This window comes from Schistocerca piceifrons, chromosome 2, assembly GCF_021461385.2.
Source record: "Schistocerca piceifrons isolate TAMUIC-IGC-003096 chromosome 2, iqSchPice1.1, whole genome shotgun sequence".
Lineage (NCBI taxonomy): Eukaryota > Metazoa > Arthropoda > Insecta > Orthoptera > Acrididae > Schistocerca > Schistocerca piceifrons.
The window spans coordinates 643543961-643561672 of NC_060139.1; the positions used below are offsets into that span (position 1 = coordinate 643543961).

General features: G+C 39.7%; 1 protein-coding gene across 1 annotated transcript in view; it reads right to left on the bottom strand.

Moving 5' to 3' along the window:
• Positions 1 to 17712, bottom strand: part of LOC124775688 (Down syndrome cell adhesion molecule-like) — a 195830-nt gene that overhangs the window by 41986 nt on the left and 136132 nt on the right. Inside the window, exons 7-8 of the mRNA XM_047250517.1 lie at positions 16789 to 17073; positions 14621 to 14792 (exon numbers count right to left, since the gene is read on the bottom strand). Of these exons, the coding sequence (XP_047106473.1) occupies positions 14621 to 14792; positions 16789 to 17073 (457 nt within the window). The remainder of the gene's footprint in view (positions 1 to 14620; positions 14793 to 16788; positions 17074 to 17712) is intronic.

The following is a 17712-nucleotide window of genomic DNA, read 5'->3' on the forward strand; positions in this document are numbered from 1 at the left end:
AAAATGAGCAGGGCAACCATCATTAAGAAGGCACAGGTAGTGGTCTGCAAGAAACTGGTGAATGATGAATCCTCAACTAGATGAAAAAGCACTGAGTGAGGGGCATTAAAATCCCCAAAAAGGAGGGAGGGAGGGAGGGAGGGAGGGAGGGAGGGAGGGAGGGAGGGAGGGAGGGAGAGAGGAACTTCTGAAGAAGAGCAGTTAGGACAGCAGACATAAGTGGCTTGACAGGAAGAAGAGACTGCAAACCATGATTGCAGAGTCCTAGTGGACCCAGATGGCAATCTCTTTCAATGTGGGACAAAAGAGGATCCATTTACTATCAATGACCATACAGATCGCTTTGCAGATGTCACTGGTAGTCCTCAAAAGGACTGACCTGGTTCCAACAGAAAGCATGGAACCCACAAAGGGTCGGTGAGTGAGCTTTAGAAAAATGAGATTCTTGGAGAATGACACAAACTGTGAAGTAAAAGGAAATAAGGAATTGCAACTTGGGAAGGTAACAGTAGTGTCCATTACAATGCCATTGAATAAGCATTGAATGGGGATCCAAATGTGAGGCAAATGGACTGAAACCAGTCTACCATAAGGCTACCATCTGTCACCAACAAGGATGGTGTGACATCCACAAACAGGAGGTCAGACTCAGGTTGTGAGGAGGACTCGGCACCTCCAGGGGCAATGGAGGGGCCTTACCACAGCGTTTATGATTTTTCTTCTTCTTCTTCTTTTTCTACTTCTTCTTCTCTTCTGTAGGTCAAGGAGTGCAGGGCCTAAACAGAGAGCAGGCTTCAGTGAGATCTGGAACTGATAGAGAGTGGGAAACCTTGGGGTGCACAGACTGTGGATCCTGCAGCTGACTTGTGGCAGCAAGCCTCTGGTCTGAGAGATGCTGGCAGGAGGGGTCTCGGGAGAAGGCCCCATCACCATCAAGCATCAAAGAAAGGGGACACTTTTCTGAACAGGTAGGGGGAGTGGCACCTGGAGGGGAGGATTTGTGGGAACTGCAGGGAAGGAAAAGAGGAGGAGAGGAGGGCAGGACTGAGATAGGGAGGAGGGAGGAGGGGAAAGAATGTAACAGAGGCAAAAGAAGATGTCACAGACACATGGTGAAGAGGTCATATTCTGATGAGACTGAGTGTATGATAAACAATCAATGTCTTATACTCCTCCATCTTCTTTTCTTTCTTATAAAATGGGCACTCCGGAAAGCTTGGAGAGTGATGGTTGTGACAATTAATGCATAGGGCAGCAGAACATAGGGGATTCCCTCCTGCTCCACATTCATTGCATAGAGGGTCCGCTATAGAGCGGAAGACATGTGCCCAAAACCCAAACATCAAAAACACCTCATGGATGGCAGGACATATGGCTTCATGTCACACTGATAAACCGTAACTTTGACCTTCTACAGTAGGATATGCCCCTCAAATGCCAGAACAAAGATTCCAATATCAATGCAATTGTCCTTACGGCCTCTATGAACATGCTAAACAAAATGAACACTGAGCCATCCCAGTTTGGCCCAGAGGTTTTCATCAGTTTGAAGGATGAGGTCCCAATGAAAAATGACTCACTGAACCATACCAAAGCTCAAGGCAAAGGAGCAATGGATACTGGATGTCACCAAGATAATGCAGGCACAAACAACCACAGTCTGGGTGGCACTGAAATGGACCACATCTTATTCAGATAGTCCACTTCACCAAACATATCTTCAAGAGATTCCATGAAAAATAGCGGTTTCATGGCAGTGAAAGTGTTTCAATCAGTCCTGGTACAGACGAGGTAGCAAGGAAAGGGTTTCATCTTAATCTGGCAAGCCTGGCCCTCTTCCCAGGGCACAGCCAGGGAAGGGGAGGCCACGGGGTCATAAGAAGCAGCATTAAAAGATCCATTTCAAACTAAAGAGACAGCCATAGAAGAATGGCCAGTTTTTTGGAGCTTAATGCATTTCATTTGCAAAGTGTCAGCCCTGATAACACTCATTGAGATCAGGGCTCTCACCGTGGGTGCCACCCAGCCACAGCAAGGGCCATCTGGCATGGTGGCCATTGCCAGGAGTTGCAATGCTCCAAAATGACAAGCAACCACTCCTGGGTATACACAGGGAGGTAGCAGCTCTGGTATGAGAAATGTTATCCCTGTTTTGTCAGGGCCCATCATGTGGATTGGCTATACGGTGTTAAAGAGCAACAGCATCAAGAATAAGATGGAAGGATCAGTAAGGCCACAAACTGAAGATGGTAAGAGAGGCATTCTTTCCCAATTGATTCACACTATGGAGACAAAATTTAGAACGGGAGTTCAAACCTCATTTTGGGAATGAAAATGCCAAAAAGGAAATATGATGCAAAAAAAGAGAAACAAAATTGTAAGAGATAGCAGAAACCAGGAGGATAGCCAGGCCAATCTAAATAAGGACACCAAGGGAGGGAAAGGCAAGAGCAGAGAGGAAGGACTGAGTACAGGGAGGGATGGCCGTGTGGAAGGGAGAAAGGGTCACAATAGCTTGGGGTCTCATGTGTGCTACACATGAACTCATGAAAGAGCTGTAAGCAGCCTGTGTGGGTAAAAAAGATAACAGTAAAGACAAAACTATAGCAGAATGATGTGTGGCACATAGACATGAGCAACAGAAAATGGAATTCACTAGCTTTTAACCTCTCTGGCTCTTCTTCTAGTAGAAAGTACACACATTCACATACAGATGAACACAAACACCCAAACACAAGCTATAACGGCCATGGTGACACATATTATTGATTAATCATTATCAAGAGCAACTGCCTGACTTGATAGATGTGGAAAGACGATAGGGAAGAATGCATGAGGCAAGGAGTGGTCAGGGGGGCAGAGCGAGACAAAAGTGGGAAACATAGATGACTCAGAGGCTACACAACAAGATGAAAGGAGTTTTGAGGGGTAGAGAATATAACAGATATATAGAGACGGGCATGGGAGAGAGAGGTTAATAGAGAGGAAAGTGGAGATGTGGAGATGGAGTCAGTGAGCAGAGTGGAGGGACTGATAGAAGGGAGAGGGGGTGAGGGAGGGAAGGAGAGAGAGAGAGAGAGAGAGAGAGAGAGAGAGAGAGAGAGAGAGAGAGGGAGGGAGGGAGAGATTGAGAGAGAGAAAATGAGAGAATGCCAACAAAAGAGGGAAGAAAGGCTAGTAGGAGAAGGGAATTAGGGAGTACATGATCCAGATGGGGAAGGAGTAGTGTGGACAGAAGAGAGAAGGGGAAAAGGTGAAGTAAGGCAGTATAAAACACATTAGTGGAAGTTTACCCTAGAACGGTTAGGCAAAATATAGTTTCAAGAATGGTCAGGCTGGGTCTGTGGGACCCAATAAATAAAACACTTATAACATATGACAAACCATGTATTTACATCAAATGACAAATTTTTATTTTGTTCAGGTACTACTAAATGCTATATTGACATTATTTCAACTTCCTGGATTACATTGTAAAAAAACATACTTCTTTGTAGTACTAAATGTAAGTAAACTGTAAATAGAAGTAAATCTGATTGAAAGACGACTGTAAATGAGCATAAGTTGTAGGATTAACAAGCAAAAGTGTTGACTTTTCATTATATAAATGGAAATTGTGAATATAATTAATAGTTTGGAGATATAGTCCTCTAAAATCATCATTTTCCAAAACAGTTGCTGCAAACCATTTCAGCATGCACCATGCATAACCACACCTTGAAAACTTTGCAAAAGTATTTAGTTTTGCTGTCCTTGCATTTTTAGGATCTTCCCCCTTTTCCCTCGTTGTGGATCTTTCATTATTCTTTATTCTTTGGTGTCAATGAGATTAGAGGGAAGCCCGCAAATTTTGAGCAGGAGGCTAGGTTGTGTTGTACAAATTGTCAAATATGGTGTTATGAGAGACTTTCATAGGGTTCTGAGGCACTCTCTTCTAATTGAAACATTTTTGTTTGCTTTGAATACTACATAGTTATTGAGAGCTGCAATGTTCAACAACTGAATAAAGAGACCTTCTTGACCCCTCTACCAACAGTATATTCACCACATGAAGCATTAGTGACACCTATGCCACCTTTTGTTTTGTTGTAGTATGTTATTGTACTTGGTTTTCTTTCTTTTCGCCTTTGTTACTGTCAGTTTCGTCATCATGATGCACTGAAGAAATAAGCAGTACTGATTTTTTTGGTTTTGGTACATATAAGAGTAATGTGATGTCTTCTTGAAATCCATACATACTTGAGTACTGTTTTTTACATTTTTTGGGTAAAAACTCAACTGGAATTCCAGGCTTTTTTTTAATGTGCCAAAAACAGTAACATTGTTTTCTTGTAGTACTTTTCTGATGATTGGGTAAGAAATAAACCAATTACCTATTGTCAGATTTCTTCTGGGTCTACAAGATGCAAAACATTGCCTGCTTTATTACTGACTTTGTATGGTCCTTGTGGTTATGTACCTACATAGACTTCCAAATATCTCACATATTATGTTTTAAAACAAGCCAGGATGTAAAACTTGATCCCACACTTGTCAGGTTTATTTGGGATATACATCCTGAACTTGTACCTGCCTCTGTACAGAACAAGCATTTTGTCCAAAGTAATGTTTTCTAATGGGGCAAAATATCCATTGCAGTTGGAGGCAATCATATGAAGAACAGATCTTATGGCAGCAAGATTATCCTGTGCTATTCTCTCTTCCCTTTATGGGTTTTCTCAAACCTGATACAATGAGTCAAAAATCTGAACCTTTACAATGACGTACTAGTTGGAAAGATTTCTATTCCAGTCCCATTTGTATTCCAGAAGTCCTCAGTATTCATTTTACCACCATGCAATGTTCCAGCTAAGTAGACCAAAATATGCCTTTGGTTCATCAAAACTTGTAGACCTTTCAGGTCACTTGTTTGTTTGTTTTGAACTGAATCAACATAGATATTGGTTGATTCAAGAACTAAATCAATTAATGTATTGCTAAAAAATAGCTACCAAGATTCTAATGGTAAATGTATGTCCATCCCAGCTAGAATGCTTCCAGACAAATGTATGGTAACTATATTGTGACATCGTGTTCAAACACTTTGTTGGAAACACGTTTTTCTCTATTTAGTTGCTCCATTCCTTCCTGTATAAAACTGCATAGGTGACAACAACAGTATGTGCATAGGTGCTGGCAAAAGGGTGAACATCTTCCTCTTCACCACCACTTATTTAACTTTTACTGTCATGATCACCATTCATTTCAAAGTCTGGGTCCACATCAGAATCCTCTACTTTACTCTCATCAGTATATAAAATCCTGTAAATTTCATTGATGAAAGATTTTCCCTTGTCATTTTAAACTGAAAACAACTGTCAATGATCATTTAGTTTTAGGAAATCACAAATAGTTACCAAAGTAATTCAGTGATAGACATACACCAAAATATAAATGGGATCACACTGGCAGATATTTGTAATGTAAATGGTCAGGCTGGAAGACTGCCAAATAATCACTAAATAAAGCAAAACCTCATTCACAATGTGAAAGCTTTCTATTAGATATTAGAGGAAGATAGCAGAGTGTTTGAGCCAAGTCAGCAACTATAAGAATATAAATTCAGTGAAACAAAAACTAGTTGGTCTCACAGACCCAGACTGACTGTTCTAGGGTTAAGCCAGGGGAAAAATGAGAAAACATGATATGCTGGAGAGACAGTTCCCACCAGTATATTTCAAAGAAAGTAATGCAAAATGTTGTAAGGAATAATTGAGATGGCTCACATAGTGTGGCAGCTGTTGAAGTCAAATGTGTTGTGGTGCACAGCAAGTTCATTAACTGGATGATCCAGTTTGCAGTTTGCCACTGTGGCTATGGCCATTCATGCAAGTAGACGGTTTGTTGTCATGCCCACTTACAATCATACAATGCTGCACAGTAATTGCACCACAGCTGATACATAGCATGGCTGGTTTCACACATGGTCCTGCATTTTATGGGATAGGGTGTGCCTGTGACTGAGCTGTGGCATGAGTTGGTTTGTGGCTGTGTGGACATGTCTTGCACCTGGACTGTCCATAAGGGTGTTCATGGGGTGTAGGACTAAGAGCAGGATTAGAGCAGTGATGAACAGGAATGTTCTGTAAGTTGTGTGGACAGTAGAATATTACTTTGAGTGATGTGGGTGGGATTTTGAGTAGGATATCCCTCATCTCAGGGCATGATGAGATGTAGTTGAAGCCTGGGTGAAGCATGTGGTTGATCTGTTCAAGTCCAGGGTGATACTGGATCAGTAGAGGAGTTATTGTTGGTGGCTGTTGGTGTCAAAGGAGGAGATGGCATTGGAGATCTGTTTGTGGGTGAGCTAATAGGATACAGTTTGTCAATAAAGGCACTGGTAAGGTTATTGGAATATTTCAACAACTACTGTTTTCCACTGCAGAGCCTGTGTCCATGGATGTCAAGGCTATGAGGAATAAACTTCTTAGTATGGAATGGGCAGCAGCTGTCAAAAAGGAGGTACTGTTGTTGTACAGTGCTCTTGATATGAACAGATGTAATTATTGAGTCACTTGACAGGTGGAGATTGACATCTAGCAAGGGGGCTTGTTGAGTTCAGAAGGACCAGGTAACTGGGTTTGGGAGTAGATGTTAAGATCATGGAATAAAGGGCAAAGATTGTTCCTGGAATTAGTCCAGATCACGAAAATGTCAGACATGAATCTGAACAAATGAGAAGTTCTAGACATTGACTGGATAGGAAGGATTCCTTCACATGGCCTGTAAATAAGTCAGCACAGGATAGAGACTAAAAAGTACCACAGATTTGTTTATAGGTCTGATCATCAAAAGTGAAATAATTGTGGGTCAGTTTGTGTTTGGCCAGGAGAATTAGGAAAGAGGTGGTGGGTTTAGTATCAGGAGAATCCTGGGAAAGGTAAAGTTCCACGGCCACATGGGCATGGGAGATGTTGATTTACAAGGACATTGGATCCACAATGGAGAACAAGGAGGCCAGTTATAAATGGACAGGAACAGTGGAATAGCATTGAAGCAAGTGAGCACTGTAGGATGAGAGCTATGGATGATAAGTTTGCAGGTGCTGGTCAACAAAGGCAGTATCTCATTCTGTTGGAACATTGTAACAAGCCAAAAGGGGACAACTACTAGGGAGGTCTGTGGAGGGCAGTTTGCAGTGAGGAGAGATATAGATTCAGGATGTGAGATTTTGAGATGTACCTAAAGCCTTGAGGGGTTGGTGTAGGTCATATTGGACTTATAGGATGGAATCATGGTTGTAAGGTTTGAGTGTAGAGGTGCCGGAAAGTTGGCGAAGACCCTCAAGCTCATAGCCACTATGATTCATAACTAGATGTTGATCTCTGCCTGTCAAGTGACTCAATAATTACATCTGTTCATATCAAGAGCCCTGTACAACAACAGTACCTCCTTTTTTACAGCTGCTGCCCATTCCATACTAGGAAGTTTATTCCTCAGCCTTGACATCTATGGATGCTGGCTCTGCAGTGGAAGGATGATAAGGTATTGATTGGTTTTCAGTTTATAGGTAGCTGTGTGCCTCACAAAAGTTATATTGGACCCACTATAGAGGGATGTAGGAAAAAAGAATGAAGCCGGGTTAGAAGTGAGGAATTCTTGAAAGATTACCAGTGGTGACTGGTTGGAAAGGGAGGAGGATAGCAGTTGTTGCGAGGTTTGAATTACCATATTTTAATCTTTTAAACAACATTCTATGTGAGGTTTTCGTTGGCTATTGTCAGTGGGGGCTGGGGGAGGGGAGGGGGGGAGAGAGCGGGTTGCTTGGCAAAGAAATTTTTCCTCTGCAAACAACAAGTAAATGACAGAAGGCCCTTAGCAAGTGCAGCATGGTTGAATGTTGATTTTGGGCTAGAAAAGAAACCTTTAAAAATTCCTGAGAGTTTGGCAGACAGGTTGGAACAGTGTTACGGGATGAGTGTTCAGGGCAGTGTTCTTCATGGAGGATGGAGGACGTTTCTGGAAATATGGAAGATGCAGTAAGTCAGCAAGACATGCTTGTGGAGCTATGAGGATTTGACAGGAGAGGTAGCCTCTTTATTGGTTGGAGGTAATCCCATGTGGGCATAAAACAAGAGTAACTAGGCCAGCAACCTCATACGGTACTGGGAATGCTGTTCTGACTGCTGAAGGGCAACAATTTATAGTGCGGTGACAGCATTCATGAAATTACAGTCACAGAGTAAAATAAATTGGGAAAGTAGTAGAGACTGTCAAGTATAACTTGAGCTAGGATTGTGTAATTATGGAAGACCAGACTAGTGAGGGTGAGAGGCTGATGAAAATAGGTAGGGTGAAGGTTATTGTGCCAGGATGGGTAACAGCCAATTTTAACGGTAAGCCTATTAGATGGACTCTACATGCCACACAAGATTGTATAAAAAATATTTGTTGAATAGAGTTTCACAAAGGCAAAGGAGAGTTTTTGGAAATGATGGAATTGTAATAACCACCTTGGTTGGATGGCTGGGAGACAAAAAGAGTGACTGAAAAAATAGCTAAAAAGTTGAAAATAAGAAGATGAAAACTTAAGTTTGAAGTGATGAAATGGAAATAAATGATAGACAGGAGCTATTTAGAAACTATGTAGGAAGTTACAGGGAGGTTTATAATATGCTTTTACAGGAGCAAGAAGCAGTAAGTTCACTCATAACTAACATGGTCAGTTACAAATTGATTGTGCTGGAGGGGAGCTGCATGAATTTTTAGTGACACTGCATTACACTGTGACCGTGATGATTGTGCAACACTTTCATACAGTTCTTGAATCACAGCACACCACACAAAACAGTTACTTACCCATTCTACTTAAATTGGTAGACATAAGTTCTCGTTAACATATTGCTTTATTTTCAGACTCAGTCACACAGCATATGAAGTCTCTTGCAATGCTGTCATAAGACAGGTCAATCAAGAGACTGCTTAAAATGTACATCCAAGCTCAATGTTTTCTTCTTCAGCATTGTTCATTATGGTTCCAGTAATCTTCTGTCTAGCATATTCCTTGGAGCTGTGGTTGGTAATGAGGTCTATCTGCACTTGCTCTGATGTCAGAACATCAGCCACTGTACCCCAACACCACCCGTAGCCCAACAAATACCTCAGACAGAATGTGCACAAAACCAAACACAGACAAACACATACAATACATTCGTGAAATGTTAGTTATAATAATAATAATAATAATAATAGCTTTATTCAACATCGAATGGTACACTGCACATGTACAAAGAAACCTTAATGATTGAAGTTATTTGTACAATACACAAGACACATTCTTCTGAATACGTCATTAATTTACGACAAAATTACAATAAGATGTTCACTGATTTCTATTCACATAATTTCACAAAGCATTTGTTGTTCTTTGTATGAGTATGGTACTCTTCTAATGTGTAGAAAGGGTGTTTTACTAAAAATTTCTTAAGCTGATGTTTCAGTTTAATTGTAGGAAGAGCCATGACTGCACTAGGCAGTGCATTAGCTAATTTTATACCTGCGTACTGAGGCCCCTTTTCGTAAACTGCTGTTCTGTGGCTGCCAATGTAAAATCTTTCTTTATTTCTAGTATTGTACTGGTGGAAATCTGAATAAGTGTTTGGGTGCAGTCTTTTCACAAGCAATATGGCTTTTAGAATGTACGTATTTATAACAGTTAACACCTCAGTTTTTGGAAACAAGTTGCGACAAGATTCCCTATATTTTTGTTTACAGATTATTCTCACATCCCTTTTTTTGAAGAATGAGTAGCTTATCTAGATTAGCTTCGTTTGTTGCCCCCTGAATTTCAATACCGTAGTTCAAGTGAGAGGAGAAAAGAGCATGGTATGCAGTCTTTAGGACTACAGTGTCTCTACGGAACTTGCTAATAGTACTGATTGCCAATATATTTTTTTACAACTTAGTTGTTAGGGAGTCAATATGTGTGTCCCATTTCAGGTTGCTTTGGATTGTTATGCCAAGGAATTTTATACTAGACTCTTTCTGTACCAATTCATTGCCAATGTATAATTTAATTTCATTATTCAAACTACTTTTGTTAAACTCCATCAAACATGTTTTACTGGTGCTTACATTTAAGTGGCTTTCATTAAAAAACTGAACAATTTCTTTTGTCATATTATTACACTCGGCCTCTAGTAAATATGTGATTCCTTTTTACACATAATGGACGTGTCATCAGCAAACAGAACAATTTTGGAATTTATAGTACAATATTTAATATCATTTACACAGATCAAGAACAGAAGGGGGCCCAACACTAAGCCCTGGGGCACGCTACATTTTATGCAAGTGATCTCTGATTTGTAGACACCACTTTCCATTTTAAGTAGGACAAACTGTTTTCTATTGCTCATATAACACTTTATTAGGTCATAATCAGCGCCTCTAATGCCCATGTTCCATAGCTTGTCTAATAGGATGTCAACATTCACACGATCAAAGGCTTTTCCAGGTCTAGGTATACACCTGCCACATGTTCCTTGCTTTCGATACCCCCTAACACCTCTTCAATTAGTTGAGCAGCTGCAGTGCTAGTTGATTTACCTTTTAGGAATCCATTTTGATTTTTGAACAGCAGGTTGTGTTTGTTAAGAAAGTTTATAATCCTGTTGTATATAACTTTCTCAACTATTTTGGAAAATACAGGAAGGATTGAGACTGGTCTGTAGTTTTCTATTTTGTTGTTGTCACCTTTCTTAAAAATGGGTGTTACCTGTGTTATTTTTAGTCTGTCTGGAAAGGTGCCTGATTTTATTATATTGTTGACTACTACAGACAGAGGTACAGAGACATTTTGGCCACAGACTTTTAAAACATTAATATTTAGGCCATCATGCCCAGCTGAATTAGAGGGTTTTAGAGAGCTAATGATGCCCATTATTTCTGCACAGTTTGTGGGGGCTAGATATATACTATGGTCACATGTATTACCTTTAAAACTGTAGTGCATATTTTTATGTTTGTCATTTATGGCTTCCCCTACAGAAGAAAAATATTCATTAAAATATTTACAATTTCCAGTTGGTCTTTTATGAGCATGCCATTGTGGTTAATAGTTAAGTCCATACAGGATTTGTCATTGCAGGTTCTAAAACTGTTTATGACTGCCCAGATGCCAGCAATTACATAGTGTGAAGCTTATTTGCAACATAGTTGCTCCTGGTCTGTGTGAGTAAGTGTTTATAGTGTGCCTGATATATTTTGAAGGACAGAATAACATCACAGAACATGAATCAGTACCTGAAATAATGCTATAACTCTGCACATTTACTCAATCCTATACATCATAAAGGGAGCAGAAATTTTAGCATGGTACATTCACACAGATTTCAGGACATTAAGTCTCAAAATTTCTGCACCCTTTCGATGTGACTATAAGTGATGAGTGATCATACAATGCAATAACAATAAAAAACTCTCACAAATAAACATTACCTTTCCCTTTCCTTTTCCCTTTCTCTTCTGTCATTCTCCATACCATCCCTTCCATTGTTTAGTGCCTTCTCTCACCACTCTTCACCTATGCCCCTCCCCCTGATGAAGGGTCTCTCTCTCTCCCTCTTTCTCTGTCTGTCTATCTCTCTCTCTCTCTCTTCCCATCTCCTTCTCCCAACTCCCCCCTCTCTGTCCCTCTACTTCTCCCTCCCCCCTCTCTCACCCCTTTATCTTTTTCTCCCCTCCCCCCACCCCTGCCTGTTTCCACCTGTCCCCCATTCTCTTTTCCATCCCTGACACTCTCCATGTCCACCTTTCTCTCTATTAACCCTTTCCATCCCCACTCTCCTCTCTCAATATCTCTTATATTCTCTATCCTTTCAGAACTCTGTTCATCTTGTGCAACCTCTGTGTCATCTATCTTTCCCACTCCTACTTCACACAACCCCCTCTTAGCTCTATGCATCTTTTCTCTACCCCCTCCATGCATCCATTAGTTGGCAAGTGCTCTGAGTAATCAATAATCAGTGTTGTTGTGACCATGGTAGCATGCATTTGGATATCTGCATGGTTTTGTGGGTGAATGTGTGTACTTTCTACTAGAAGAAGAGTAAGAGAACTTGAAAGCTAGTGAAAACTGTTTCCTGTTGCATGTGTCTATGCACCAAGTCAGTCTGGAATAGATGAGCGGTTGCCTTTCCATTTTTTTCAAGTATTGCTCTATCCAGGAATCTTCATTATTGCTATGATTGTTCAGTATGGACACACACACACACACACACACACACACACACACACACACACACACACACACACCTACATACACACTTGTTATTAATTAAATTCTATTTTAATAAAAGGCATTATTCTTACAGATAAGTCCTCAGTGCATTTTCTGTTCAAACAAAAAAGACTGGGCTCATTTAAAAATTGTATATAAACTATGTGATAAAAAGTATCCAGACACCTGGCTAAAAATGACTTACAAGTTTGTGGCACCCTACATCAGTAATTCTGGAATTCGATATGGTGTAGGCCCACCTTTAGCCTTGATGACAGCTTCCACACTCACAGGCATAGGTTCAGTCAGGTGCTGGAAGTTTTCTTGGGGAATGGCAGCCCATTCTTCATGAAGTGCTGCACTGAGGAGAGGTATTAATGTTGGTCGGGGAGGCCTGGCATGAAGCTGGTGTTCCAAAACATCCCAAAGGTGTTCTATAGGATTCAGGTCAGGACACCGTGCAGGCTAGTCCATTACAGGGATGTTATTGTTGTGTAACCACTCCACCACGGGCCTTGCATTATGAACAGGTGCTTGATTGTGATGAAAGATGCAATTGCCATCCCAGAATTGCTCTTCAACAGTGGGAAGTAAGAAGGTGGTTAAAACATCAATGTATTCCTGTGCTGTGATAGTGCCAAATAAAACAAGGGGTGCAAGCCCCCTCCATGAAAAATAAAACCACACCATAACACCACCATCTCCAAATTTTATTGTTGGCACTACACACACTGGCAGATGACATTCACCAGCCATTTGCCATACCCACACTCTGCAATCAAATCGCCACATTGCGTACCATGATTGATGTGCATACCACACAACATTTTTCCACTGTTCAACCATCCGATGTTTACGTTCCTTACACCAAGCTAGGCATCGTTTGGCATTTACTGGTGTGATGTGTGGCTTATAAACAGCCTCTCGGCCATGAAACCCAAGTTTTCTCACCTCTCTCCTGTCATAGTACTTGCTGTGGATCCTTTTGCAATGTGGAATCCCTTTGTGATGGTCTGGATAGATGTCTGTGTATTACACATTACGACCCTCTTCAACTGTCTCTGTCAGTCAACAGATGAGGTTGGACTGTATGCTTTTTGTGCTGTATGTGTCCCTTCACATTTCCACTTCACTATCACATTGAAAGCAGAGGACCTAGGGATGTTGAAGAGTGCAGAAATCTTACATACAGATGTATGACACAAGTGACACCCAATCACCTGACCATGTTCTCCATGGAGCGCCCCATTCTGCTCTCTCACGATATCTACTGACTATTGAGGTTGCTGATATGGAGTACCTGGCAATAGGTGGCAACACAATGCACCTAATATGAAAAACATATGTTTTGGGGGTGTCTGGATACTTTTGATCACATAGTGTATACAGGGTGTTACAAAAAGATACGGCCAAACTTTCAGGAAACATTCCTCATACACAAAGAAAGAAAATATGTTATGTGGACATGTGTCTGGAAACGCTTACCTTCCATGTTAGAGCTCATTTTATTACTTCTCTTCAGATCACATTAATCAGGGAATGGAAACACACAGCAACAGAACGTACAAAATGTCCTCCATTAGCGGGGATACATGCATCCACCCTCCGTTGCATGGAATCCCTGATGCGCTGCTGCAGCCCTGGAGAATGGCGTATTGTATCACAGCTGTCCACAATACGAGTACGAAGAGTCACTACATTTGGTACCGAGGTTGCGTAGACAAGAGCTTTCAAATGCCCCCATAAATGAAAGTCAAGAGGGTTGAGGTCAGGAGAGTGTGGAGGCCATGGAATTGGTCCGCCTCTACCAATCCATCAGTCACCAAATCTGTTGTTGAGAAGCGTACGAACACTTCAACTGAAATGTGCGGGAGCTCCATCGTGCATGAACCACATGTTGTGTCGTATTTGTAAAGGCACATGTTCTAGCAGCACAGGTAGAGTATCCCATATGAAATCATGATAACATGCTCCATTGAGTGTAGGTGAAAGAAACTAAAACGAGCTCTAACATGGAAATTAAGCATTTCCGGACACATGTCCACATAACATCTTTTCTTTATTTGTGTGTGAGGAATGTTTCCTGAAAGTTTGGTCATACCTTTTTGTAACACCCTGTATAATCCTGAAACAGCAGTCACTGAAATAAAATTATGACACATAATTTTGTGACCTATAAAGATATGTTGTAAATGCACAGAAAAACAAATCCAAAAAGTTTCAGATGTATGTGAAAAGACACTTCTCCTGGTAAAGTTAGCTGTGTTGTGAGTTTATTGCTAAAAAACTCCAGCAATAAGAACAGTTTGTTTGCATTAATATTTGTGATGTGAAATGCACACCTGCAGGAAAGAGATTTACCTGTAATTGTTCATAGTATGGCTGAGATCTTCATATGTTGATGGTGGCATTCCAGATTCTCTTGTCCATCTAATGGTAGGTTTAGGGGAGCCCTCAGCTGCACAAGAAACTAATAAATTCTGACCCATCAGAGATTCTGAATCTTTGGGTTCTACTTTCCATGATGGGGGTACTGAAAGATAACAGTCCTTGCTTTATAACTTATTTTAATTATATATTCAATGCAACAGAAAAAGTTCATGCACTAGAAATTCAATATTATTTAATGATATTGTAAAATATTTGCTGCGTCTAGAAACAAATTTTATATTGTGAACCCATGTGTGCAGCAAGTGAGTCACTAGTTAAATAGGCACTGCAGGATACGGGGAAAACATTTTGGGGAATATATATGATGATGATGAACAAAGGTGGCTGAGATCTAGCAAAGGACTGTACAGAAATACAGATCAAATAAAATCACCATTTAAAAAGAGAAGATTACTGATTTATGAGGACATATACAGAAGGAACAACAATTGTCTGACCAAGAAAATCTGGAAATTTATAACCATAAACAGCACAAAACTGAGCTGGTTTTTGGAATGCACAAGTTTGTATCTCAGTAAAAACAGTGGTGCAGCAGGTTAAATTCAGATACTCAACCACCAGGGACTGAGAGTGGAATAAGCACCCATAAGACTAAGAGGGCTTCTGATGGAGGATAAAAAGAAAGCATTGATTGAGGGCGTCAATAGATATTGGGAGAACATCGAAGTTAACTGGAGAACTGGAGCTAAACATGAAAAATTATCTAGACTGTTAGTACAAAGTACATAAATCCAAAGAGCTTTGAGAGAGAGACACAGAGAGAGAGAGAGGAGAGAGAGAGTGTGAGTTTAGCTTGATCATGCAAGAGCATCGAAAAGAAAAGGCCTGTTGTGAACAACACAAAAGTTAATGAAAGTAACTAGAGCATGATGAGGGTGAACAGAGGCAAGCTAAGGAGTATGTTTTCATGTCTAAAGTTAGGTCATTTAACACTGGAATCCAAAGCAAACAAACCAGACTTCCTGTTTATGTTGTTGCAGAATATTCTATATTACATTGCATCCTTATGTGACTACATATCTTTCATTTCTCCTCAAGATTTTTGTGGTGGTTCTATATATCCATTCTTCAAATTCTTCCACATAAGATAATAAATTATGAGTTTTTAGTTGGGGCAACAAATGTCTGAAGAATAAATAAACTGAAATATTTATCAACTGTAAACGAGAACATAATACATTTGCTAATTCAACTATATCAGAGGAAAATGAATTAGTGAAAAATCAAGTATAATAACCAGTTTGGGCAATGAGGAAGTTGTGTAATATTTTTCCAGACAAGGTAGGAAAAATGCGACAGTATTACACCATGGAAGGAGGAAAAGACTGTATGCAGCAAATTGTTATGACTACTATAAAGCACAGCAGGTAGTTTTTTATAAGTTCTCAAATTAAAGCCTCCTGTTTTTGTTTCATTTCTCTACAATGAAGCAAAAAAAGTGAGAAGCGGTCAAAAGCGATAAGAAGGAGGGCAAATAATGCATAATGCTAAAGAAGAGGCACATGGAAAGCAAGAGTAGTGGTCGAATAAACCAACTTTATTATGATTCATATTTTATATTTCTTTCACTCAGCTTTTAACTCAAAATAATTTTCTCTATGACATTTCTAGAGAGCTGAATTCCTTTTGTTTTACCTTAGTTTCATATGAATTACTATTCCGTAAAAAAAATTGAGATCATTTAAACCTGATACATGCTCCGACCTATAACATATGGTTACAATGCAAAACAGTTTATTTACTTAGTTATTGTTCTTGAAGACAGAATTTTGACAGTTGTTTTCACCCTAAGAAATATTGCTGCAATATGGCTGAAACTATTTGACATATTTTGTATTGTGATGTAGTAACATGTACAGAACAATCTTCATAAAATAATTGGAATAATTGAAATTACAAAGGACACACAGGATTATGAATAAAAATAAATGAGGACCATATTTTTGATACTACTACAAGAATAAAATTTGTGGTATGCATGTATTATGAATCATCCTTTACCTAAATTTTTTTAAAAAAAGGAACTTATATTGACATGATACTTAGAGTTATTCTCAATCATAAACAGAAAGGTATACCATTTACTACCAGCAGTGTTGTGTGGTTGGTTGTTGCAACAGCATTTGAGGCTTGGCATGTATAATTTCCTGAATGAAGCACAGATAGGCTGTTGAATGTTAATGCTCTTGAGTAATCATCGAGACTCTTCTCAGTCACAGCTAGTGCTGGAGGTATCTCTGATCCATCTTTTAGCCAGCGAAATGTAATTGGAAAATCCCCTTTGGTAACTACACAGTTCAGATGTATGCGCATACCCTCTTGAAGATCAGATTTCGTGGGTATAGGATCAATGGCTGGAGCCTCTAGAAGAGAAACAATTTTGCAGTTGTTACTTTACTTTCATATTACATAACTTCCTACAGTCAACAACTATGCTAAATGTGTACAACGAAGAGATATAATAATGTGAATAATAAAAGTTTTAAACTGAACAAATATTTTACCAGTCCAAAGTAGTTAGAACAATATTATACATTTTATTATACTTACTGTTCATTCTTGAAGGCATTTCTCCTAGCATGAGAGACAATCTTCACATACGTGCTGTTAATTGAGAAATATATATGTATGCATCAGCATTATGAAGTGAATCAAATCACCACCTACAAACTCCTACGATGTGTAGAGGATGCCAGGTAGAAAATGGTTTGAATAGAAATACATCTAGAGATGCCGTTCCTTGCTCCAGAACAAACATGTAAAACATGTTTCCCTCCAGAGGATGAAATATTGATAACAATTTGTAGTGCTCTGGTAATGATTTCATTTGTAACCATCTAACTAATGATATTGTGAAAAGGAAATTTGCTACTCACCATACAGTGGAGACACTGAGTCACAGATAGGCACAACAAAAAGACTGTCACAAATATAACTTTCAGACAGTAAGGCCTTCATTAGAATTAGATGGCAAATACACACATACACACTCACACTGATGC